Source organism: Garra rufa, chromosome 5, assembly GCF_049309525.1.
Source record: "Garra rufa chromosome 5, GarRuf1.0, whole genome shotgun sequence".
Lineage (NCBI taxonomy): Eukaryota > Metazoa > Chordata > Actinopteri > Cypriniformes > Cyprinidae > Garra > Garra rufa.
In genome coordinates, this window is record NC_133365.1 from 55719322 (window position 1) to 55745759 (window position 26438).

Genomic DNA, 26438 nt, shown 5'->3' on the forward strand with positions numbered 1-26438 from the left:
AACCTTTCTCTTCTCATGAAGACATGCGATGCGCTTCTAAACCTTTATTTGATCGCATCACGTCATTGATCGGTATCATTTTTTCAGCCTTTACGCTTATTCACTATTTTTGGCCAAATAATTTCAGTTGGCGAACATTCAGTGCATCCCTTGTAAAGAAATTATGTTTTTTGAGCAAAACATTTCAGGATTTCTCTCCATATAGTGGACTTCTATGGTGCCTGTGAGTTTGAACTTCCAAAATGTAGTTTAAATGCAGCTTTAAAGGGCTTTAAACGATCCCAAGCGAGGAAGAAGGGTCTTATCCAGTGAAACAATTGGTTATTTTCTAAAAAACATTGACATTTCATATACTTTTCAACCTCAAATGCTCGTCTTGTCTAGCTCTGCCTGAACTCTGTGTATTCCAGTTCAAGACAGTTAGGGTATGTGGAAAAACTCTCTTTCTCCTCCAACTTCAAAACATCCTCCATCGCTGCTGAAGTACCAACCCAGTGTTTACAAAGTGAACATACAAACAAGGTCAAACACCCTTTACAGAAAAGGTAAAACAGCGATGTAGGATGATTTTGATGTTGGAGGAGAAAATGAGATGGGAGTTTTTTAACATACCCTAACTCTATTGTAACCAGAATACACAGAGAACAAGCAGAGCTAGACAAGACGAGCATTTGAGGTTAAAAAGTGTATATATAAATAGTAATGTAAAAAAAAAAAACCAATCGTTTCGCTAGATCAGATCCTTCTTCCTCGGCTGGAATCGTTTGAAGCTGCATTTTGGAAGTTCAAACTCAGGGGCACCATAGAAGTCCACTATATGGAGAGAAATCCTCAAAAAACATAATTTCTTCACGACTGAAGAAAGACAGATGTTACAGATAAATTCCTGAGCTGAAGAAAGCTCGGTTACACAGACATGAACATCTTGGATGACAAGTGGGTGAGTAAATTACCAGTAAATCTTTGTTCTAGAAGTGAACTTCTCTTTTAATACCAGCCAATGCAAAAAAAAAACACTGATACTGTGACGTTTGTGTGAGTGATTGAATATAATTCTGACCGTTTGGAGAGTAGACGCGCAGGTTGATCGGCACGGGCGAAATGCCTTTATTCTGGCCCGTGATGCGATCCGTCTCCGCCTCGATCTCCTGACGCACCTCATCGAAATCTACGAACTTCTTCCCCTTACAGTGAAGGAACTCCGCATATTCTGCGAGGGAACAGAGAAGCACATTATAAAACACATCACTGCAGTAAAAACTAAACATCTGATCAGACAACAGAAGGCATGGGGTAGACTGAGTCAAACAGGTTTAACAGCAATTGTCATCCAAGATTCTTTCTTTCTAAAAACATTTCAGGATTTCTCTCCATATAGTGGACTTCTATGGTGTCCGCGAGTTTGAACTTCCAAAATGCAGTTTAAATGCAGCTTCAAAGGACTCTAAACGATCCCAGCTGATGAAGAAAGGTCTGATCTAATGAAACCATTGATTTTTTTTTTTTTAAATTGACAATTTATATACTTTTTAACCTCAAATGCTCATCTTGTCTAGCTCTGCTTATACTCTGTGTATTCCAGTTCAATACAGTTAGGGTATGTAGAAAAACTCCCATCTCATTTTCTCCTCCAACTTTAAAATCGTCCTACATCACTGCAGAAATACCAACCCAGTGTTTACAAAGTGAACGTGCAAAGATGATCAAATGGCCTTTACAAAAAATGGATTTAGGGCGATTTTGAAGTTCAAGAGGAGAAAATGAGATGGGAGTTTTTAGACATACCCTAACTGTCCTGAACTGGAATACACAGAGATCATGCAGAGCTAGACAAGATGTGCATTTGAGCACTGCAAAAAATCCTTTTCTTACTTAGATTTTTTTGTCTTGTTTGTAGCCAAAATTACTAAATATTCAATTTTCTAGAGGAGTAATTTTTTTCTTGTTTAAAAAAAAAAAAAAAAAAAAAAGTCAAAATTAAGTAAGTTTTTGCTTAGAACAAGCCAAATAATCTTCCAATGGGGTATGAAAAAAAATCTTATTTCAAACAGAAAACAAGATAATTTTTCTTACCCCATGGGCAGATAATTTAGCTTCTTTCAAGCAAAAAAAAAACAAAAACAAGCAAAAACTTGTTTTTCTTTACTCGTCTAGAAAATCCTTCTTGATTTAATAATTTGGCTGGAAACAAGACAAAAAAGTCTAAGAAAGAAAAGCATTCTTTGCATGGAGGTTAAAAGGTATATAAATTTTTTTTTTTTTTTTTTTTAGAAAGTAACCAATCATTTCGCTAGATAAAACCATTCTTCATCAGCTGGGGTCGTTTAGAGTCCTTTGAAGCTGCATTTTGGAAGTTCAAACTCACAGGCACCACAGAAGTCCACTAAATGGAGAGAAATCCTGAAATGATTTCGTCAAAAAACATAATCTCTTCAGGACTGAAGAAAGAAAGACATGAACATTTTGGATGACAAGAAGGTGAGTCCACTATCTGTAAATATTTGCTCTGGAAATGAACAAAATGTAAGTGCAGGCTGCTACACTAGGTGGCAGTGTTTATGCCAAAGACTTCTTAGAAGGAACCAATGAGTCATGTCTTTACAAATGCATCTGCTGTGTTTCTGCAGTCAGACTCAGAGACGTGAAGCACCTGATCCTAGACCTGCTGTGACCTGGAGAGAGTCTCACCTGTGGGGCAGTTGATGAGCTGCAGGACGAGGGGACGGCGGGTGACGATACCGGAGCCGCGTGGGAGGAAGTCCCTGTGCAACAGAAGGACAGCGAGGTGAGTGACGATTACAGGAAACACCGAAGCGCTCTGGGATGAACGTGAAAGAGATGCTGTCAGGTGAAATCAGGACAAGCATCTGATTCTAACACTGATTCTAATATTTTTTGTCTTGTTTCCAGCCAAAATATCTAAAAAACCTAAATCAAGTAAAAAAAAATTCTTGTTTTAAGAAAAAACAAGTCAAAATTGAGTGTGTTTTAGCTTGAAACAAGCAAAATAATCTAACAATGGGTTAAGAAAAATAATCTTGTTTTCTGTTTGAAATTATTTTTTTCTTACCCCATTGGCAGATAATTTATCTTGTTTCAAGCTAAAACACACTCAATTTTGACTTGTTTTTTCTGAAAACATAACAATTTTTACTTGTCTAGAAAATTCTTTTTTATTAAGGCATTTTTAAATATTTTGGCTGGAAACCAGACAAAAAAATCTAAGCAAGAAAAGCATTTTTGCAGTGATTACATTTGAGTTGCCTAAATTTAATACATTCTCCTTGAATTAGGTTAAACTTGATGCATTTTTAAAAATGTAAAAAAATATTTTAGCTAGTTGCTAAAGCAACATTAAACAGTAAAATAACTAATAATAATAATAAAAAAAGAATAACTACTATAAAGTGTGTGCATAATTATTATTATTTTTTTTTCCCAAGCACATTTGACCAATTCCCAAACCACATCAATCTTTATGACTACTATTCATTTTGTATTTAATCATTTATTAGGGGCCAAGCCTGAAGGGCTTCTTCTTCTTCTTCTTCCCCAATGGGGGTCTATGGCAGCCCGATGAACGGAACAAAGGAAAATTATGAAATTTGGACCAACTCTATAGCGCCACCAGCAGTTCAAAAATTAATTATTCTAATGATTATAACTTTTAAACCCTTTGCTGTAGAAAATTAAACTTGGTACACCTGATTCCTCTCTTGATGCTGATCACATTCAATAGCTTACATTACGACTCCGTCAATTACAGAAGTGGCCAATTTGAAAAGTACAATATTCAGTTTTTTCGCTACTCCTCCTTCAAAATTTGTCAAATTATTATGAAAATTGGCTCAGATGATCTTTGGACTTAGACAGAATTTTTGGACCTACTGTTGAAGGCTCAGCAGAAAACACTGATTATTTCAAAAGTGATGCAACACACTGCAAAAAATGCTTTTCTATCCAGCCAAAATGTCTAAAAAAATTCTTAATTCAAGAAGGACAAGTACAAATTATTGTCTATAAGTCAAAATTAAGTGCGTTTTTGCTTGAAACAAGCAAAATAATCTGCCAATGGGGTTATTTTCTATTTGAAATAAGATTTTTTATTTTTACTTACCCCATTCTGACTTGTTTTTCTGAAAACAGGAAAATAATTTTTCTAATTTACTTTAATTTTTGGCTGGAAAACATTTTTTGCAGTACACTTTTATTGAGCATAATCATTTAATTTTATTGCATTAACACTGTTCATTTCCTGTTTATCACTGTGTACTTGCTCTGAAACAATCTGTATGGTATAAAGTGCAAAAAGCTGCAAAAAAGCTACTTAGATTTTTTGTCTTGTTTCCAGCCAAAATATCTAAAAATTCTTAAATCAAGAAGGATTTTCAAGACGAGTAAAAAATATTGTCTTGTTTTGGCTTAGAACAAGCAAAATAATCTGCCGGTGGGGTAAGCAAAAAAATATTATTTTCGAACAGAAAACTAGATTATTTTTCTTACCCCATTGGCAGATTATTTTGCATGTTTCAAGCAAAAATGCATTTAATTTTGACCTGTTTTTTCTGAAAACAAGACAATTTTTACTCATCTAGAAAATCCTTCTTGATTTAAGATTATTATTTTTTTTTTATATTTTGGCTGGAAACAAGACAAATATAAGGAAGAGTGTATGCGGTGTAGATTAAAAATTAAAGGATAAACTTTTCATGCGATATAGTAAGGAAACACCAGCACAGGAGTTTTGCACAAGCATGAGCAGTAATACTGTAGAAAAGAAAAGCGTTCTGTAATCAATCCCAACAGTAAACAGGACTGAAGAAAGCCTGGCATCCCGCTGCAGCTTCACAGTCTCTGTGACGCTCTGATCTGTCCAGATGGCATTAGCTGCAGGTTCTCCTGACAGCCATAAACATGAGCCATATGGAGCCGCCATATGGACGGGTGCCACCCTCTTATTGATCCAATCACACCAGCCAATCACTATTGATCTGGAACTGGACAGAGTATTGATACACACACACCCCGTTTCTGACTCAGCAACACTCACATCAGCTTCTCAAAGAAATGTGAGGGGAGTTTGCATGTGAAAAACTTGTGGCAGTTTGCTAGAATTGATATGCAGGTGCTAGTGTGTTCTAAGAAAGAAGTAATATAGTTAACCTAAATTCTAAAAATATCTGATTGACAAACAAACATATTTATTTTCCTTTAGTTCATTGTGCTAAAATATAGAAACCAAACTAAAAAATAAAATTAAAAAGAATAAAAAAAGGACTAAATTACTAAAAAAATACAAAATACTATAACTTAAAAAATGTAAATCTGTATGAAAAAAAAAAAAAACGAATTCAAATTATCAATAAAAACTATAATAGAGTCTCAGTGATCTCATTTTCTAACTAAAATAAAATTAAATATATAAAAAAACAAAATGCTGACAAAAATACTAAATTATGGTAAAATATAGAAACCAAACAAAAAATATAAATTAAAAATAATAAAATTACAAAAAAAATACTAAAATAAAATTCTAGTAGAAATTAGAAAGTTTTAGTAAAAGAAAACTTTTAATTTAAAATGTAAAAATAAAAATGAATTTTAATTATTAATAAAAACTATCTTTATAATCCTTTTGAAAATGTAAAAATAAAAATTCTGACTTTTAATAAAAAATTGCCATCTATTTATAAAATAAATTTTTTAAATCATTTTTGGCAAGGAAACATTTTCATTTAGTGTAACTTGTATGAAAATAACCATTAAAACAGAAATAAAGATGAAAAATAATACAAAAATCACACAAAAAAAACACTCAAACCTACTAAAACGCCAACTAAAATTAAAATGAAATAGAAAATTTTATTATTAACAATTATTAATAATTATCTAATTATTTTTATTTCTAATTATTAATAAAAAAACTACAACAGTATCTCAATGATCTCAATTTCTGTCCAAAGTTAAGAGCATTAATCAACCCTGAGATCTGAGAACCATTTATTTATAAAAGAGGTCATATTAAAGCCTAAAATGAAAAAAGAAAATATTTTAGGGTGAAATTTGGCCTAGACATTTCATTGTGAGATTCGCCAAAACACTCACATCCCTGTAGCTGTGTGGCTTAGAAACATCTTACAATAACAGCTAAAAATCAACAACAGCAGCAGCAGCAGTGTGTTTTCCCCGTGGAGGAGATGCAGAGGAGGACAAAAAGAGATGTGACTTTCTCTCTCTCTCTCTCTCTCTCTCTCTCTGTGTCTCTCGTCCCATCCCCCAGTGTCTGCAGGCAGCTGTGATGATGGACAGGCCGGCTGGATGCTCCCCCCCCCCCCATCTAATCCCAGAGCACCGCCTCCTCCCCCTCCGCATGCAGAATCAGCATCATTACAACACAACCACCACAGACACAGCATTATGCTGCAATATTACATGCTAATGTGCATTAAAGAGACGGTTCACCAGAAAATTAAAAACTCCTGTTAGTTTGTTTACCTTGAGGCCATCTAAGATGAAGGTGACTTCATCAGTAGAACAGTAAAGTTTTATTGAGATTTTTAGCAAGTCAGTGGCTACCAGCACTTTGAGAGTCAAAAAAGCATATCAGCCGACACAAAATACCTGTAGCTCCTGACAATATATTGAGATCTTATGACGCAAAATGATCCATCTGTGCAAGAAACATTATTTACACCATCAGAGGTGTAAAAAGTACTCAAAAATGTTACTCAAGTGAAAGTACAAGTAATGAGTGAAAATTTTACTCAATTAAAAGTAAAAGTACTCAGCCAGAATTACACTCAAGTAAAAGTAAAAAAGTACTGCATTAAAATTGTACTTGAGTATTAAAAAAGTAAAAGTAAAAGCAAAAATGAAAACTAGAGATTCTTGTTTACGTTTTTAATCTCTAAAAACATGAAGTGAATGAACCACATACAAGGTTTTATCCTGCTTTAGAACTGTTTAGATTTAACCTTTGAAGGCCGATATTTCTTTGTTGAGCGGGAGACAAAGGATGCATTTCATCTTGTATGAATCCTTACTAATACCGCTAAAAGAAAAGAATTCGCTAAGGTAAGGCCACGGGTGCTCTTGCCCCTGTGGCTGATTTTGGGCTGCGTTCACTACTGAATCATGTTCTTCCTCCATTTTCTTCCACTGACTGCATGTTATAATTTCTCTAATTTCCAGGTCAAGGTGCTGTGCATTGTGGTGATTGATGCAACTTGATGTCACTTCCAAAGGACCAATGAACATGTCTGATTAATTTCATAGAATGTAAAAACGAATCTCATTGGCACAATGAATAACATTTTAATTAAACTGGAATTCAGCGCAATTCAATTGGTTTGTTAGCAAGAGAAAATAGTAAAAAAAAAATCACAAAAATTAGTATTTTGAAATTATTTACTTTTTGACTGTAAATAAAATTGTAAGGAGTAAAAAGTAGTTTTTTTTCTTTAAAAATGTACTTAAGTAAAAGTAAAAGTATTCATTTTTAATTGTACTCAAGTAAAGTAAAAATCCCCAAAAATAATACTTAAGTACAGTAATCAAGTAAAATTACTCAAGTACTTTACACCTCTGTACACCATTATTACCTGAAATCCAGAGCCCCAGACAAATGGAGAAATCTGAATCTAAACGCAAACTAAATGTTTCGGGCAGTTCGTATCATTGAAATGGTTAAACTCACTCGTTTGTTCATGTAATCACACAATGATGTCACACCCAATAATGATGTGAAACGAGGATGTTTTGTACCCTAAAGCATATCAAATCAAATCATTTTTTACATAATGATAGATAGATAGATAGATAGATAGATAGATAGATAGATAGATAGATAGATAGATAGATGGATGGATGGACAGACAGAGAGATGGATGGATTCATGGATGGATGGATGGACGGAAGGACGGAGAGATGGATGGATAGATGGATGGATGGATGGACGGACGGAGAGATGGATGGATAGATGGATGGATGGATGGACGGACGGAGAGATGGATGGATGGGTGGATGGATGGACAGATGGACAGAGAGATGGATGGATGGATGGACGGACAGATGGACAGAGAGATGGATGGATGGATGGACAGATGGACAGAGAGATGGATGGATGGACAGATGGACAGAGAGATGGATGGATGGATGGATGGATGGACAGATGGACAGAGAGATGGATGGATGGACGGACGGAGAGATGGATGGATGGATGGACAGACAGAGAGATGGATGGATGGATGGATGGACAGATGGACAGAGAGATGGATGGATGGATGGACAGATGGACAGAGAGATGGATGGATGGATGGACAGATGGACAGAGAGATGGATGGATGGATGGATGGATGGATGGATGGACGGACGGACGGACGGAGAGATGGATGGATGGATGGATGGATGGACGGACGGAGAGATGGATGGATGGATGGATGGATGGATGGACAGAGAGATGGATGGATGGATGGATGGATGGATGGACAAACAGACAGAGAGATGGATGGATTCATGGATGGATGGATGGACGGACGGAAGGACGGAGAGATGGATGGATAGATGGATGGATGGATGGACGGACAGAGAGATGGATGGATGGGTGGATGGAGAGATGGACAGAGAGATGGATGGACGGACGGACGGACGGAGAGATGGATGGATGGATGGATGGATGGATGGACGGACGGAGAGATGGATGGATGGATGGATGGATGGATGGACAGATGGACAGAGAGATGGATGGATGGATGGATGGACGGATGGACAGAGAGATGGATGGATGGATGGACGGACGGACGGAGAGATGGATGGATGGATGGATGGACGGACGGAGAGATGGATGGATGGATGGACAGATGGACAGAGATGGATGGATGGATGGACAGATGGTCAGAGAGATGGATGGATGGATGGATGGATGGATGGATGGATAGATGGACGGACGGACGGAGAGATGGATGGATGGATGGACAGATGGACAGAGATGGATGGATGGATGGATGGATGGACAGATGGACAGAGAGATGGATGGATGGATGGACAGACAGAGAGATGGATGGATGGATGGACAGACAGAGAGATGGATGGATGGATGGATGGACAGATGGACAGAGAGATGGATGGATGGATGGACATATGGACAGAGAGATGGATGGATGGACGGACGGAGAGATGGATGGATGGATGGATGGATGGACAGATGGACAGAGAGATGGATGGATGGATGGACAGATGGACAGAGAGATGGATGGATGGATGGATGGACAGATGGACAGAGAGATGGATGGATGGACGGACGGAGAGATGGATGGATGGATGGATGGATGGACAGACAGAGAGATGGATGGATGGATGGATGGACAGATGGACAGAGAGATGGATGGATGGATGGACAGATGGACAGAGAGATGGATGGATGGATGGACAGATGGACAGAGAGATGGATGGATGGATGGACAGATGGACAGAGAGATGGATGGATGGATGGATGGATGGACAGATGGACAGAGAGATGGATGGATGGACGGACGGAGAGATGGATGGATGGATGGATGGACAGACAGAGAGATGGATGGATGGATGGATGGACAGATGGACAGAGAGATGGATGGATGGATGGACAGATGGACAGAGAGATGGATGGATGGATGGATGGATGGACAGATGGACAGAGAGATGGATGGATGGATGGACAGATGGACAGAGAGATGGATGGATGGACAGATGGACAGAGAGATGGATGGATGGATGGATGGACGGATGGAGAGATGGATCGATGGATGGATGGATGGATGGACGGACGGAGAGATGGATGGATGGATGGACAGATGGACAGAGAGATGGATGGATGAATGGATGGATGCAGGGGAGTTGCTAGACCTAAAGCTCTACTGGGGCACAGGCCCCCCACTATTCATATCACTTTTCTTTTTTGAAAGCCAGTTGCATTTACAACAAAATTAACAGGCATGGATATAGTCTTCGGTTAAACTGTGTTGCTTTTAGAAGCGTTAAATCAGTTGTTGCATATAGTTTAATGTCTTTATTTCGGGATTAGCAAAGTAAATTAACTCAAATTGCACGTGCCCCAGTAAAAAGGGTCTAGCAACGCCCCTGGATGGATGGATGGACAGACGGACAGAGAGATGGATGGATAGACGGATGGACAAACGGACAGAGAGATGGATGGATGGATAGACAGACGGACGATAGATAGATAGATAGATAGATAGATAGATAGATAGATAGATAGATAGATAGATAGATAGATAGATAGATAGATAGATAGATAGATAGATAGATAGATAGATAGATAGATAGATAGGTGGATGGACGGATGGACAGATAGATAGATAGTTGAGTGTTTGTCATTGAGATGACTTCAGTAAATGTCCTAGTGCTTGTTAAAGCTGCAGCTATGCCTGGTTAACTCACTCACACCTACACAACACCACCTGCTCCATTCTCTGTATGTGTGTGTGTGTGTGTGTGTGTGCGTTTGAATAACACACAGCTAGATCTGTGCCATGCCAAGACATCCCTGTCCTCTCAATGTCAGTTGTGGTTGACAAACCTCCCTCTTGCAAGGACACACACACACACACACACACACACACACACACACACACACACACACACACACACACACACACACACACACACACACACACAGATTTCTAGATGGTCAGACGAAAGCAGCCATCCCATGTGGTCTATATTTTCACTTCCATGCACACACACTCTTCTGAACGTGTTCAGCAGCACATGTGCATCTATAATCATAAGATCATTCATCTTCACAAATCATTATTACTGTATGTCTTTCTTCAATTACGCTCACTTCCGATTATCCCAAGAGTAGGTTTGCATTAAAAAGAACAGATTTCTGACTTTATCTGTTGAGTGTCAATGTTAAATGTTTCACGTGCATGCTTTAGGCATTTTTTTTTTTGCCACTTTTTAAATGCATTTTATGATTTTCGATTGTTTATTTTGCTATGAGGGTACTGTGGCAGTGAAGAGCATGAAAACACAGAAAAATCAAGGTAAGTGTAACCTGTCAATGGTATATTTTTATTGCATTTGATTTCTAATCAAGCTGAAATTTTGTTACAGCTTATGCAAAAAATAATTTATTTGCAAAAAGTAAATATTATCTGGATGCATTTAGAACACATAAAATAATTTAAAAATTAGTAGTTATCCACACAAGTCTATTATAAAAATGTATTTGTAATTTCTGCTAGAGCTGTAGTGCGATCATGCATAAGAAGGCAAAAAATGGCAACATAAATCCTTGCTATATATGCAGTATCTCCACAGAACGTTATATATCTGTTAAGATGTGTGAACCAAAGGACACTGTGGTAAAAATTGACAGAATTATGATATACACCGCCGCTCAAAAGTTTGGGATCAGTAAGATTTTTTATGTTTTTTTAATACAATTCTCTTATGCTCATCAAAGTTTCATTTATTTGATCAAAAATACAGACAAAAGGGTAATATTATGAAATATTTTTACAATTGAAAATAACAGTTTTTTATTTTAATATACTTTAAATATAATTTATTTCTGTGATGCAAAACTGAATTTTCATCGGCCTGTCCAGTCTTCAGTGTCATATAATCCTTCAGAAATCCTTATAATATACTGATTTATTACTTTTATTATCACTGTTGGAAACAGTTGTGCTGATTAATATTTTTTTGGAACCTGTGAATCTTTTTCCAGGATTCTTTGATGAATGAAAAGTTAAAAAGAACAGCATTTATTCAAAATAGAAATCTTCTAATATAAGTGTTCACTATTGCTTTTAATCAAATTAACACACCCTTGATGAATAAAAGTATTCATTTCTTTCAAAGAGAGAAAAAAGGAAAATATTTAATAATCTCAAACATTGAACGAGGTGTTTATTGTTACAAACGTTTTCTATTTTAAATAAATGCTGTGCTTTTTAATGTTATATTTATAAAAGAATCCTGAAAAAAGTATCAGTTTCCTAAAAATAAAAAATAAAAACGAAGCAACACAACTTTCCAACACTGATAATAAATCAGAATGATTAGAATGATTTCTGGAGGATCATGTGACACTGAAGACTGGAGAAATAATGTTGAAAATTCAGGTTTGCATCACAGGAATAAATGATATTCTTAAAGTATATTAAAATAGAAAAACACTATTTTAAATTGCATTAACATTTCACAATATTACAATGTTTTCTGTATTTTTAATCAAATAAATACAGCCTTGATGAGCAGAAAAGTCTCTAATAAAAAGCATTAAAAATCTTACTGATCCCAAACTTTTGAGCGGCACTGTTAGACATGAACTTGCATATGATCTTCTATAATATCTGTTGAAGTGTGATTACAGATGGTTTGTGGACAGGTTAGAATGAAGCAGACTGTTGTTGTGGTCAGATTAAAGCAGCGATTGAACGCAGGACCGTCAGATTAGAGGTAATCCTGCTGAGGCCCACTCAGATCCACAACCACAATACAACCAGCACCAGAGCTCCATCAGTTATCAATGCATTCACCATCAACACAGAGGAGCTAGAGATACACATATATATGAACAATACAAACAAGAGAAAGAGCTGAAAGAGTCCATGACGTCAGTCTAACGCTGCGCCGTTGAACAGAACATCACATGATGTTTAATGGAGAGAGTGACAGTAATGGGCCGTTTCCTGCTCTCATTCAGCGATTAAACCGCCTGCGAACATGAGCTGAGCTCATATCAGAAATGAAAAACATAATCCTTCATTTCACTACTTCAGCTTCTTATTATGTAAGTCAGAACCAGTGCTATTTTACTGTCAAATCACATACTCCTATATAGGGTTGCAAAAAGGTGGATCATTTCTGGTAAATTTCGGAAACGTTCCAGAAATTTTGCAAACTTTCCAGGATTTTCTGGAATCTTCCAGGGGTTTTTTTTTCACCCCGTTACAACCCTACTCTGATATATGGAAGCCCGTTTCCGCCACTCAATAAAAAATAAAAATAATGTAATTGTGACTTGTAATCTCACGATTCTGACTTTTTTCTCGGTATTGTGAGATATAAATTCGCAATTCTGAAAAGTAAAGTCACAATTGAGTTACAAAGTCAGAAATCTGAGATATAAACTCACAATTCTGAGAAATAAAGCTGCCATAGCATTGTAAATAAACGAAAAAAAATGTGAGATATAAAGTCAGAATTCTGAGATATAAACTCGCAATTCTGACTTTTTTTCTCAGGAATGTGAAATATAAACTCGCAATTCTGAAAAATAATTTAGCAAAACGCAATTGCATGATAAAACTCGCAATTGCAAGTTACAAAGTCAGAAATCTGAGATATAAACTTGCAATTCTAAAAAATAAAGTCAAAAATGCAAAAAAAAAAGTCAGAATTGCTAGTTTATATCCCACTATTGTGACTTTATAACTCGCAATTGTGCATTTATATCTCACAGTTCTGAGAAAAAATGTCAGAATTGCAAGGTACAAAGTTGCAATTGCCTTTTTTATTTTTTTATTCCGTAGCGGAAACTGGGTTCCATACTTATTTCTTAAGAATTATTATGAAATATTAATTATTTTACAAAGTAGTTTTTATTTTTATATGTTGCCTTTTTAATTTGAATTAGAAAGTTTTAGTATTTTTAGAAATGTTTTAATGTCTATATAGAATTTTTTAAATATACAACTAATTTATTTATTTATGTATGTAAATTATTAATCCTTTTTAATATATTTTTTTCAGTTTTAGTTATTTTATTACATAAAAAATGAGATATATTGCTTTTCTGAAATATGTGACCCTGGACCACAAAACCAGTCATAAGGTTAAATTTGACAAAACTGAGATTTATACATCATATGAAAGCTCAGTAAATAAGCTTTCTATTGATGTATGGTTTGTTAGGATAGGACAATATTTGGCTGAGATACAACTATTTGAAATCTGGAATCTGAGGATGCAAAAAAATCTAAAAGACTGAGAAAATCACCTTTAAAGTTGTCAAAATTAGGTTCTTAACAATGCATATTACAAATCAAAAATTACATTTTGATAGGTTTACAGTAGGAATTTTACAAAAAATCTTCATGGAACATGAACTTTACTTAATTTCTTAATGATTTTTGGCATAAAAGAAAAATCTAAAATTTTGACCCATGCAATGTATTTTTGGCTATTGCTACAAATATACCCCAGCGACTTAAGATTGGTTTTGTGGTCCAGGGTCACATATATATATATCACATTTATTTTATTAAAAATACAGAAAAAAATATTTATTTATTTATGTATGTCAATTATTTATCATTTTTATAAATTTTTCCAGTTTTAGTTATTTTATTACATTAAAAATTAGATTTTTCTGAAATATATGCCAATTTCTGAAATTTGTGACATTTATTTTATTTGATTAATTTTAGTAAACTACATAAAGCCTGATCTGTATCTCAGAGTGAATTCAGTCGATCAGTGTACTCTGATCTGTTTTACAGTAAGATGCATGTGTCTGAATGTTAAGGTCTTTTTCACATTTTTCTCCTTGTCTATTTTTGGTTTTGTTGACGAGCCTGAGGAGGTTTGTTCAGAGCTGACCTGAGTGAAAGCATCATCACATGCAGCATTTGTGCTTTTCCAATGATAAACACGTGAACAAACCCCACAGATGCACACTGAATGAGGAAACAGAGCCACATCTACAGACCAAAAGACTCTTTTCAGGACTCTTTTCACTTGTAAGTAACAACCTAGCAACTACACACAACAACCCTAGCAACCGGTAGCAATGCCCTGGAATCTACACATAACACCATACTAGGGCTGCACGATTAAAGGAAAAATTGAATTGCAATTTCTAGATGCTAGCATTATAGCAGTGGCCTATTCTTCAGAAATTAAAACTACCAGTTAATCACTAAATTCTGCAGAATAAAGTGCAGTGTTTGATTGGAACTGATGCTCTGGTCAGCTGCTCAGGGAGGGAATTGTGGGAAAGCTGACAGTTGTTCTGGAGCTGTCCGTGGTGCTGAAACAACTCTATGTTTAGTTTTTATTTTGGTTTGCAACTATTAAGAAAACAAGACAACCAAGATAAAGCTAACATTGTATTGCATTCCATTTCGCAGTAAAGACCTAATAGTTGATCGTTTACTTTTATTTATAATTTTGATCTCTGTATTTTACATTTTTATATTTCATTTATTTCATATAAACTTACTTAGTATATATACTTTATTTATACTTTTCTGCTCATCAAGGCTGCATTTAGTTGATTAAAAATACAGAAAAAAAACTGTAATATTGTGAAATGTTAATGCAATTTAAAAAAGTGGTTTTCTATTTTAATATATTTTAAAATATAATTTATTTCTGTGATGCAAAGCTGAATTTTCAGCATCATTACTCCAGTCTTCAGTTTCACATGATCCTCCAGAAATAATTATAATATGCTGATTTATTATCAGTGTTGGAAACACTTGTGCTGCTTAATATTTTATTTTGGAACCTGTGATACTTTTTTCAGCATTCTTTGATCAATTAAATGTTAAAAACAACAGTATTTATTTAAAATAGAAAACTTTTCTACTTTAAACACCTTGTTCAAAGTTTGGGGTCAGTAAATGTTTTTTTACTTTCTCTCTTTGAAAGAAATGAATAGTAAAAGTAAAAATAAAAAGTGATAATAAAGACTTATATTGTTAGAAAAGATTTTGAATATTAAAAATACATTTTTGAATAAATGCTGTTCTTTTTAACTTTTAATTGATCAAAGAATCCTGAAAAAAGTATCACAGGTTCCGAAAAATATTAAGCAGCACAACTGTTTCCAACATTGATAATAAAAGTAATAAATCAGTATATTAGAATGGTTTCTGAAGGATCGTGTGACACTTAAGACTGGAGTAATGATGCTGAAAATTCAGCTTTGCATCCCAGAAATACATTATATTTTAAAGTATATTAAAATAAAAAAACTATTATTTTGAATTGCAATAATATTTCATAATATTACTTTTTTGTATGTATTTTTGATCAAATAAATGGAATTTTGATGAGCATAAGAGACTTTTTTTTTTTAAATCCCAAACTTTTGAGTGGCAGTGTATATTTTTAATATTATTATTATTTAATTGTCAAATTGCATTTAATTCCATAGCGCTGTAATCTGAGGGTGCAAAAAAATCTAAATATCAAGAAAATCACCTTTAAAGTTGTCCAAATGAAGTTCTTAGCAATGCATATTACTAATCAAAGATTAAGATTTATAGATATTTATATATATATATATATATATATATATATATATATATATATATATATATTTACAAAATGTCTTCATGGAATATGATCTTTACTTAATATCCTAATATTGTATATTGAATGTTGACTCATTCAATGATTTTAAAGTCAGTATTTCGATCATAATCTATGCATCTTTTCCAATCATTCTCTTGTACACCATCAGACACATATACTGTACATGACTAAAGGCAAATCAAACACTACTAAATGAGCTGCTGCAGGTAAAGCGTGCGATTGGAGAGCCATTCGCAGCCACATCGATCGGCTGAGGAGCGTGTAAATCATCTCCAGTCGTTTGTCAGCGTTCAGAAGACTCCATTAAACCACAGCAGATTCAGAGGCCAAGCAAACAGACGACTGAAGCTCATTTCACGCTGCTGCTCGCGGATTAAGATGAAGAACGCCACGTCCCTTTAGCAGCCTGAGAGTTTATGTCTTCATATGAAGGGTGCTTGTAATGCTTTAACACAACGCTTGTCATGTCATAATCAAATCACAGCCGCCTACACACCACACAGTCAACTCCACACAAGCAAACATTCAGAGTTCCTTATGTAAAAATGTAAAAATCTAAATGCTATTTCATTTTCAATGCATCATAAAACTGCTATTATGAAATATCTTACTCTGGAAGATGATAACCAATGCTAATGTATTTGTTAAATGTGATTTTCATTTATGCATTTGGCAGACGCGTTAATTCAAAGTGACTTGCGATGCATTGAAAGCACACAATTTAATAGCTCATGCATTTACTGGGAATGGAATATATCTCCATATAGTGGACTTATATGGTGCCCGCGAGTTTGAACTTCCAAAATGCAGTTTAAATGCAGCTTCAAAGGACTCTAAACGATCCCAGTCGAGGAAGAACGGTCTACTCTAGTGAAATGACTGGATATTTTCTTAAAAAATGTAGAATTTATATACCTTTTAACCTCAAATGCTGGTCTTGTCTAGCTCTGCGTAAACTGTGTATTCTGGTTCAAGACAGTTAGGGTATGTCTAAAAACTCCCATCTCATTTTCTCCTCCAACTTTAAAATCATCCTCCATCGCTGCAGAAGTACCGACCCAGTGTTTGTGTTTACAAAGTGAAAGTACAAAAAGATCAAACACCCTTTACAAAAAAAAGGTAAAACAGTGATGTAGGACGATTTTGAAGTTGGAGGAGAAAATGAGATGGGAGTTTTTAGACATACCCTAACTGTCTTAAAAAAAGAATACACAGAGTACGCATTTGAGACTAAATAAAAAAGGTATATATATTATAATTTTTTTTCAGAAAATAACCGAGCGTTCTGCTAAATAAGACCTTTCTTGCTCGACTGGGATCATTTAGAGTCCTTTAAAGCTGCATTTAAACTGCATTTTGGAAGTTCAAACTCGTGGGCACCATTGAAGTCCACTATATGGAGAGAAATCCTGAAACATTTTCCTCAAAAAAACAAAATTTCTTTACGACTGAAGAAAGAAAGACATGGAGGTGAGTACATTATCTGTAAATTTTTGTTCTGAGAGTTGACTTCTCCTTTAACTACAGGATTGAATTACAATTGTAGAATTTAAAATTTCTAACATAATTTGGATATCTTTGGTAGTTGTTTTGATCTTTCCAACATGATTAGTATGAACAGTTTTAATATTTGGATAGACTGAGATATCTATAATATCATTATATGTTTGTGCAACTATAGAGATGTTCCAAATCCTGTTTACTTTTACAGGAAATAGAATTTATAGATCATTAATGAGCCATGGGCAAACTCCGCAATCATTTGCATAACCATTTTTATTTAAACCCATTGCATTAAAGGTAAAAAATGGTGTCTTAAGTAGCACGGGTATATTTGTAGCAATAGCCAACAAATACATTGTATGGGTCAAAATTATCAATTTTTCTTTTATGCCAGATCATTAGGATATTAAGTAAAGATCATGTTCCATGAAGATATTTTGTACATTTCCTTAAATATATAAAAACTTAATTTTGATTAGTAATATGCATTGCTAAGAACTTAATTTGGACAACTTTAAAGGTGATTTTCTCAGTATTTAGATTTTTTTGCACCCTCAGATTTCAGATTTTCAAATAGTTGTATCTCGGCCCTATCCTAACAAGCCATACATCAATGGAAAGCTTATTTATTCAGCTTTTCGATGATATATGTATCCCAGTTTTGAAAAATTGGCCTCCTATGACTGGTTTTGTGGTCAATAAAATTTAAAATGTCCATATATATATATATATATATATTTATGATGATGATGATGAAGGCAGTATGTGAGTACAGACTGACTGTTTCTATTAAAAGTAAAAAGGATCAACAGCAAGCAGCTTAATCAAGGCCAACAGATTACAAACCCTGAAGAGATCAAGTGATTTTGTGTCAATGTTTATTCACATGCAAACACATATTTCTTGGGAAAAATATACTGAAATGTCACAAAAAAAAAAAACAGAAAATGTGTACTATCCATTTTGTTTAGTTTAGAACCAAATTATTCTATGGTTAAAAAAAACATGACCCTGCAGAGATGCTATGATATTTTATTATCAAGATACAGTATATTTATATATACATTTTTTTTAATTTAGTTTTTTATTTTTTGTTTTCATTTTAATATTATAGTTTTACTGACTTAGTGTGTGTTTTCCTGTGATTATTATTAGTTGCTGTTGTTGTTTTAAATATGTACAGTTTTTAATTAAGCTAAATTAAATAAAAAATGAGAAATATTCCCTTGGCAAGTAGCTGAAATAAATTTGAGTTAATATTTATTTAATTTCAAGTAACATTTTTTAGTTTTCATGATCTCTAATAACCTTGCAGAAACCAGAAGCAAAATCTGTAGGTTATTTACACGGTGCAGCCAATCAAGATATCAAATACTGCATAATTATTAAATCAGTTCGCAAACCTAGTGAAATGAACTGCTTTATTTAGAGGTTGCAATTGCGTCACTGATTGTTCCTGCGGTGAAAAACAGCACATGGTCTTTATTTAGATGCAATTAGCAGTTTTCCAGGATTTGCAAGACATTCCAGATTTTGAACAATGAGTGTTCAGGATAATTGCAGAGTATGTTTGACTTGAGGTCTAAATATAGAACGAGGCTTTTGTCATAATAGTGTACAAGGTTAATTTAGCCAGATTTAAATAGCAAACTATTATAAACCATCTAAACCATTTGCAAGATGTCCATATTCAATCCTGGACCTTCTCAAGATGCAAAAAATGTAATATATCAGACATCCTGTTATACATAATGCAATTGTTGTTGTTGTTCTATCAAGCTTTTGATCTGAGTCTTGTTTGATCTGAGTCTTTTTGGAACTGGCACTTTTTCAAATGCTTCTTTCAATCATGAATGTTGACATATCTGTTTGTTTTTTTATGTAATGTTTACAGTAACCAAAGAAAGTTCATCACAGCTTCAGAGATCATCAATACAATCACTAAAACAGATCATATATATTTATACATATCCTTTAACAGTTTAACATGTATAAAGTCCAATGAAAACAGTTGATTTAGTCACGTTCTGTCTCTCTGAGAGCATCAGTACTGCACTCAGGAGCTCCCTCAGCAGCAGTGGTTGCTGAATCATGCAGCGTAAGACTGAGTTATTCATATCCACTGCTGAAAAAACAAGCAAATATTCCTCCTCGAGAGATGCACAGCCCAAAACCACAGGAGCACGACTCGAAGCCTGCAGATCAATGAATCAGAGACTCAACACACTCCTCCATCTTCCTCTTTTATTCAGGATCATATGCTGGACTAGAGATGCTCCAACACACACTGACTCTAGATGAGTGTTTATGTCTGATAACCAACCTGACTACCAGTGCTGTAGTTTTGTGTCTGCTGTTGAAATGAAAACTGTTTGCAATGAAGCTCCAGCCTGGTATTGTTCAAGCTTCAAGTAAAATAAGTCAGTTTGAAATTGAAAAATAAGCCTTTTCTTTAAGAACTACAGTGTAGAAATAGGATGTAACGTAATGTGTAAATATGGTGGATTGATTTTTCACAAGTGTTTCACCATTTTGCCCCTTTCCTCAATTTGTGCTCCATGATGAGACATCAGCAACATGATGCAGAAGAGCTGTGGGTGGTTGCTAGGGTGTTCTGGGTTGTTAGATGGTTGCTAGGGTGTTGTTAGAATTTTACAAAGATGTTGTTGGTAGAGTGTTGCAGATTGGTTGCTAGGATGTTTCTGGATGGTTGGTAGAGTGTTGTAAGATTGTTGCTAAGATGTTGTGGTTTCTAGGATGTTGTTAGATGGTTGCTAAGATGGTCTTGTTGCTAAGGTGTTGCTGGGTGGTTGCTAGGGTGTTGTTAGGTTGTTGTTAAGATGTTATTATTGCTAGAATGTTGTTGGATGGTTGTTGAAATGTTAAGAGTTGCTGGATGGTTGGTAGAGTGTTGTTACATTGTTGCTAATATATTGTGGTTGCTAGGGTGTTGCTGGATGGTTTCTAGGACGTTGTTAGATGGTTGCTAAGATGGTCTTGTTGCTAAGGTGTTGCTGGATGGTTGCTAGGATGTTGTTAGATGGTTGCTAAGATGGTCTTGTTGCTAAGGTGTTGCTGGATGGTTGCTAGGGTCTTGTTAGGTTGTTGCTAAGATGTTGTGGTTGCTAGGGTGTTGCTGGATGGTTTCTAGGATGTTGTTAGATGGTTGCTAAGATGGTCTTGTTGCTAAGGTGTTGCTGGATGGTTGCTAGGGTCTTGTTAGGTTGTTGCTTCGTTGTTGTGGCTGCTAGGGAGTTGCTGGGTGGTAGCTAGAACTGGATTGTTGTTAGGATGTTGTGGTTGGTAGGGTTTTGTTAAACTGTTGCTATGATGTTGTTGCTAAGGTGTTGCTGAATGGTTACTCGGGTGATGTTAGATTGTTGCTAATATATTGTGGTTGTTATGGTGTTGCTGGATGGTTGCTGGGATGTTGTTAAATTGTTGCCAAGATGTTATTGTTAAGGTGTTGTTGGATGGTTACTAGGGTGTTGTTAGATTGTTGCTAATATGCTGTGGTTGTTATGGTGTTGCTGGATGGTTTCTAGGATGTTGTTAATTTGTTGCCAGAATGTTATTGTTAAGGTGTTGTTGGAAGGTTACTAGGGTGTTGTTAGATTTTTGCTAATATGGTGTGGTTGCTAGGGTGTTGCTGGGTGGTTGCTAGGATGTTTCTAGATGGTTTCTGAGATGTTGTGAGTTGCTAGGGTCTTGTTAGGTTGTTGCTTCGTTGTTGTGGCTGCTAGGGAGTTGCTGGGTGGTAGCTAGAACTGGATTGTTGCTAGGATGTTGTGGTTGGTAGGGTGTTGTTAAACTGTTGCTATGATGTTGTTGCTAAGGTGTTGCTGAATGGTTACTAGGGTGATGTTAGATTGTTGCTAATATATTGTGGTTGTTATGGTGTTGCTGGATGGTTGCTGGGATGTTGTTAAATTGTTGCCAAGATGTTATTGTTAAGGTGTTGTTGGAAGGTTACTAGGGTGTTGTTAGATTGTTGCTAATATGGTGTGGTTGCTAGGGTGTTGCTGGGTGGTTGCTAGGATGTTTCTAGATGGTTTCTGAGATGTTGTGAGTTGCTAGGGTGTTGTTAGATTGTTGCTAAAATGTTGTTAGTAGGGTGTTGCTGCATGGTTGCTAAAAATGTTGTTAGATTGTTGCTAAGATGTTGTGGTTGCTAGGGTGTTGTACATTGTTGCAATTATGTTGTTGCTAAGGTGTGCCTGGGTGTTTGCTAGGATGTTGTTAGATTGTTGCTAGAATGATCTGAGTTGCTATGGTGTTGTTATATTGTTGCTAAGATGTTGTGGTTGCTAGGGGGTTGTTAGATTGTTGCTAATATGTTGTGGCTGCTAAGGTGTTGCTAGATGGTTGCTGAGATGTTATGGTTGCTGGGGTGTTGTTAAATTGTTCCTAAGAATTTGTTGTTGCTAAGGTATTGCTGGATGGTTGCTGCTATGATGTTGTTAAATTGTTGCTAAGATGTTGTGGTTGCTAGGGTGTTGTCAGATTGTTGCTAAGATGTTGTGGTTGCCAGGGTGTTGTTAGATTGTTGCTAAGATGTTCTGAGCTTCTATGATGTTGTTAGATTGTTGCTAAGATGTTGTGGTTGCTAGGGTGTTGGTAGATTGTTTCTAAGATGTGGTTGCTAGGGTGATGTTAGATTGATGCTAAGATGTTGTGGTTGCTAGGGTGATGTTAAATTGATGCTAAGATGTTGTGGTTGCTAGGGAGTTGTTAGATTGTTGCTAATATGTTGTGGCTGCTAGGGTGTTGTTAGATTGTTGCTCAGATGTTGTGGTTGCTAGGGAGTTGTTAGATTGCTGCTAAGATGTTGTGGTTGCTAGGGAGTTGTTAGATTGTTGATAAGATGTTGTAGTTGCTAGGGTGTTGCTAGATTGTTGTTAATATGTTGTGGCTGCTAGGGTGTTGTTAGATTGTTGCTAATATGTTGTGGTTGCTAGGGTGTTGCTAGATTGTTGCTAAGATGTTGTGGTTGCTATGGTGTTGTTAGATTGTTGCTAAGATGTTGTGGTTGTTAGGGTGTTGTTAGATTGTTGCCAATATGTAATGACTGCTAAGGTGTTGCTAGATTGTTGCTAATATGTTGTGGCTGCTAGGGTGTTGTTAGATTGTTGCTAATATGTTGTGGTTGGCAAGGTGTTTTTTCTAGATTGTTGCTAAGATGTTGTGGTTGCTACGGTGTTGTTAGATTGTTGCTAAGATGTTGTGGTTGCTAGGGTGTTGTTAGATTGTTGCCAATATGTAATGACTGCTAAGGTGTTGCTAGATGGTTGCTAATATGTTGTGGTTGCTAGGGTGTTGCTAGATTGTTGCTGAGATGTTATGGTTGCTAGGGTGTTGTTAGATTGTTGCTAAGATGTTGTGGTTGCTAGGGAGTTGTTAGATTGTTGCTAATTTGTTGTGGCTGCTAGGGTGTTGTTAGATTGTTGCTCAGATGTTGTGGTTGCTAGGGAGTTGTTGGATTGTTACTAAGATGTTGTGGTTGCTAGGGTGATGTTAGATTGTTGCTAAGATGTTGTGGTTGCTAGGGAGTTGTTAGATTGTTGCTATATGTTGTGGCTGCTAGGGTGTTGTTAGATTGTTGCTCAGATGTTGTGGTTGCTAGGGAGTTGTTAGATTGTTACTAAGATGTTGTGGTTGCTAGGGAGTTGTTAGATTGTTGATAAGATGTTGTAGTTGCTAGGGTGTTGCTAGATTGTTGCTAATATGTTGTGGCGGCTAGGGTGTTGTTAGATTGTTGCTAATATGTTGTGGTTGCTAGGGTGTTGCTAGATTGTTGCTAAGATGTTGTTAGATTGTTGCTAAGATGTTGTGGTTGCTAGGGTGTTGTTAGATTGTTGCCAATATGTAATGACTGCTAAGGTGTTGCTAGATGGTTGCTAATATGTTGTGGTTGCTAGGGTGTTGCTAGATTGTTGCTAAGATGTTGTGGTTGCTAGAGTGTTGTTAGATTGTTGCTAAGATGTTGTGTTTGCTAGGGTGTTGTTAGATTGTTGCTAATATGTAATGACTACTAAGGTGTTGCTAGATGGTTGCTGAGATGTTATGGTTGCTAGGGTGTTGTTAAATTGTTCCTAAGATGTTGTTGTTGGTAAGGTATTGCTGGATGATTGCTGCTATGATGTTGTTAAATTGTTGCTCAGATGTTGTGGTTGCTAGGGAGTTGTTAGATTGTTACTAAGATGTTGTGGTTGCTAGGGAGTTGTTAGATTGTTGATAAGATGTTGTAGTTGCTAGGGTGTTGCTAGATTGTTGCTAATATGTTGTGGCGGCTAGGGTGTTGTTAGATTGTTGCTAATATGTTGTGGTTGCTAGGGTGTTGCTAGATTGTTGCTAAGATGTTGTTAGATTGTTGCTAAGATGTTGTGGTTGCTAGGGTGTTGTTAGATTGTTGCCAATATGTAATGACTGCTAAGGTGTTGCTAGATGGTTGCTAATATGTTGTGGTTGCTAGGGTGTTGCTAGATTGTTGCTAAGATGTTGTGGTTGCTAGAGTGTTGTTAGATTGTTGCTAAGATGTTGTGTTTGCTAGGGTGTTGTTAGATTGTTGCTAATATGTAATGACTACTAAGGTGTTGCTAGATGGTTGCTGAGATGTTATGGTTGCTAGGGTGTTGTTAAATTGTTCCTAAGATGTTGTTGTTGGTAAGGTATTGCTGGATGATTGCTGCTATTATGTTGTTAAATTGTTGCTAAGATGTTGTGGTTGCTAGGGAGTTGTTAGATTGTTGCTCAGATGTTGTGGTTTCTAGGGAGTTGTTAGATTGTTGCTAAGATGTTGTGGTTGCTAGGGAGTTGTTGGATTGTTACTTAGATGTTGTAGTTGCTAGGGAGTTGTTAGATTGTTGCTCAGATGTTGTGGTTGCTAGGGAGTTGTTAGATTGTTGCTAAGATGTTGTGGTTGCTAGGGAGTTGTTAGATTGTTACTTAGATGTTGTAGTTGCTAGGGAGTTGTTAGATTGTTGCTAATATGTTGTGGCTGCAAGGGTGTTGTTAGATTGTTGCTCAGATGTTGTGGTTGCTAGGGTGTTGTTAGATTGTTGCTAAGATGTTGTGGTTGCTAGGGTGTTGTTAAATTGTTGCTAAGATGTTCTAGGGTGTTACTGGATGGGGTTTAGGAGGATTTTCGTAGGAGTTTTATAACGCAGAAGGTGAAAATGTTGCATCTGATCACATATTAACAACAAAACATACACTTTGAGGAATTATTCCGGTCTTGAGCACTGAATGCTGCACTAACACACTCAGAATTAAAACTAAAAAGCATTTGATCAAATGAAACTGTGTTGTTGACTTATAACATATAAGCATATAGCTTGTATCATGTATTTTAGCGATCCTGTGCATGAAATCAAATGCTTTCGATTGATTTCTTGATTCAAACATCAAGATGGTTGTTTAAGGCAGATCCCTGTGGTTTTATCAGGCTGATTCTACAGCTCTAGTAAACAATCCAGCAGCATCCATGTTTCACGCTCCTTCTTCACAGAACCAAAGCACAGTGTTTTTTATATGATGTGTTTTCACCTTAATGACCTTGTGCATTATTATTATTATTATTAAGGACACGGATTACACAGGAACACACTAATGATGATGATGATAATGCATAATGAAGAATACACTATAAATGACTGGAGAGGAGGATTATGTAAGAAGATTTAGTAAACATGGCTGGTGATTTTCACCATTGCAGCAAATGATCCTCCATCATGTCTCAATAACATTTAAAGGTTATTATCAGGATCCTCACGATGACCTTTACATATCATTGAGACATGATGGGGGTTGTGACTGAGCCGGAATATCAGATTAATGCTGCGTGCATTCGCACTATGCCTTATTATTGTGTATTAATATGTGTTTTAATGAATGAATGACTTACTTCCCCACGAAGTTCTCGAGCACGGAGCTTTTCCCGGCGCTCTGTCCGCCCACCACCGCGATCTGCGGCAGGTCCAGGTTCGCATTCTGTCCGATGGCGGAGAACGCATCCTGCATTCGGTTGACCAGCGGAATCAGGTCCTCCATCCCCCGGTTCCCCATCGCGACTGACCGGCACCTGCTCGAGCTTTACCGGAGAAACAGCGATTTCTGCGCGCGTCGGCTGCTTTATTTCGGCATTGATTATTCTGGAGCTCTGCCTGTCTATCTCTCTCTTTCTCTCTCTTTCTGTGCGCGTCTGTGTGTCTCTGCGGTCCTCTGAGATGATGAGCCGCTTTTCTCAGAGCGCGCACAGACGCGCGCACACGAGGAAACACACTGCAGCTCCGCGCTCTGTCGCATGTCGGCGCTCTTTCTGAAGTTAAAGCAGTTTCATATAATTTCATATTTCGTTTTTATGTATTTATTTATTATGTATATGTTAAAATGTGTTTTTATTTATTCATTATTTTTAATAGATTTATTATCTATTCATTTTAATAGTTGTATTCTTTATATTTATTTATTATTTTAGTTCATTTATATTATTTCATTTTATTTTTTTTATTTATGTTTATTTAAAATATTACTTATTTATTTATTGTAATTATTTTTATTTATTATTTTAAATTGTTTTTATTTGTGTAATTGTTTAC

The 26438-nt window shown here is 35.9% G+C and overlaps 1 protein-coding gene across 1 annotated transcript in view; it reads right to left on the reverse strand.

Moving 5' to 3' along the window:
• LOC141335453 (dynamin-1-like) overlaps positions 1 to 26082 on the reverse strand; it is an 88590-nt gene extending 62508 nt beyond the window's left edge. The window contains exons 1-3 of the mRNA XM_073840925.1: positions 25745 to 26082; positions 2689 to 2762; positions 1061 to 1210 (exon numbers count right to left, since the gene is read on the reverse strand). Of these exons, the coding sequence (XP_073697026.1) occupies positions 1061 to 1210; positions 2689 to 2762; positions 25745 to 25905 (385 nt within the window). The 5' untranslated portion in view covers positions 25906 to 26082. The remainder of the gene's footprint in view (positions 1 to 1060; positions 1211 to 2688; positions 2763 to 25744) is intronic.
• Positions 26083 to 26438: the final 356 nt, after the last annotated feature.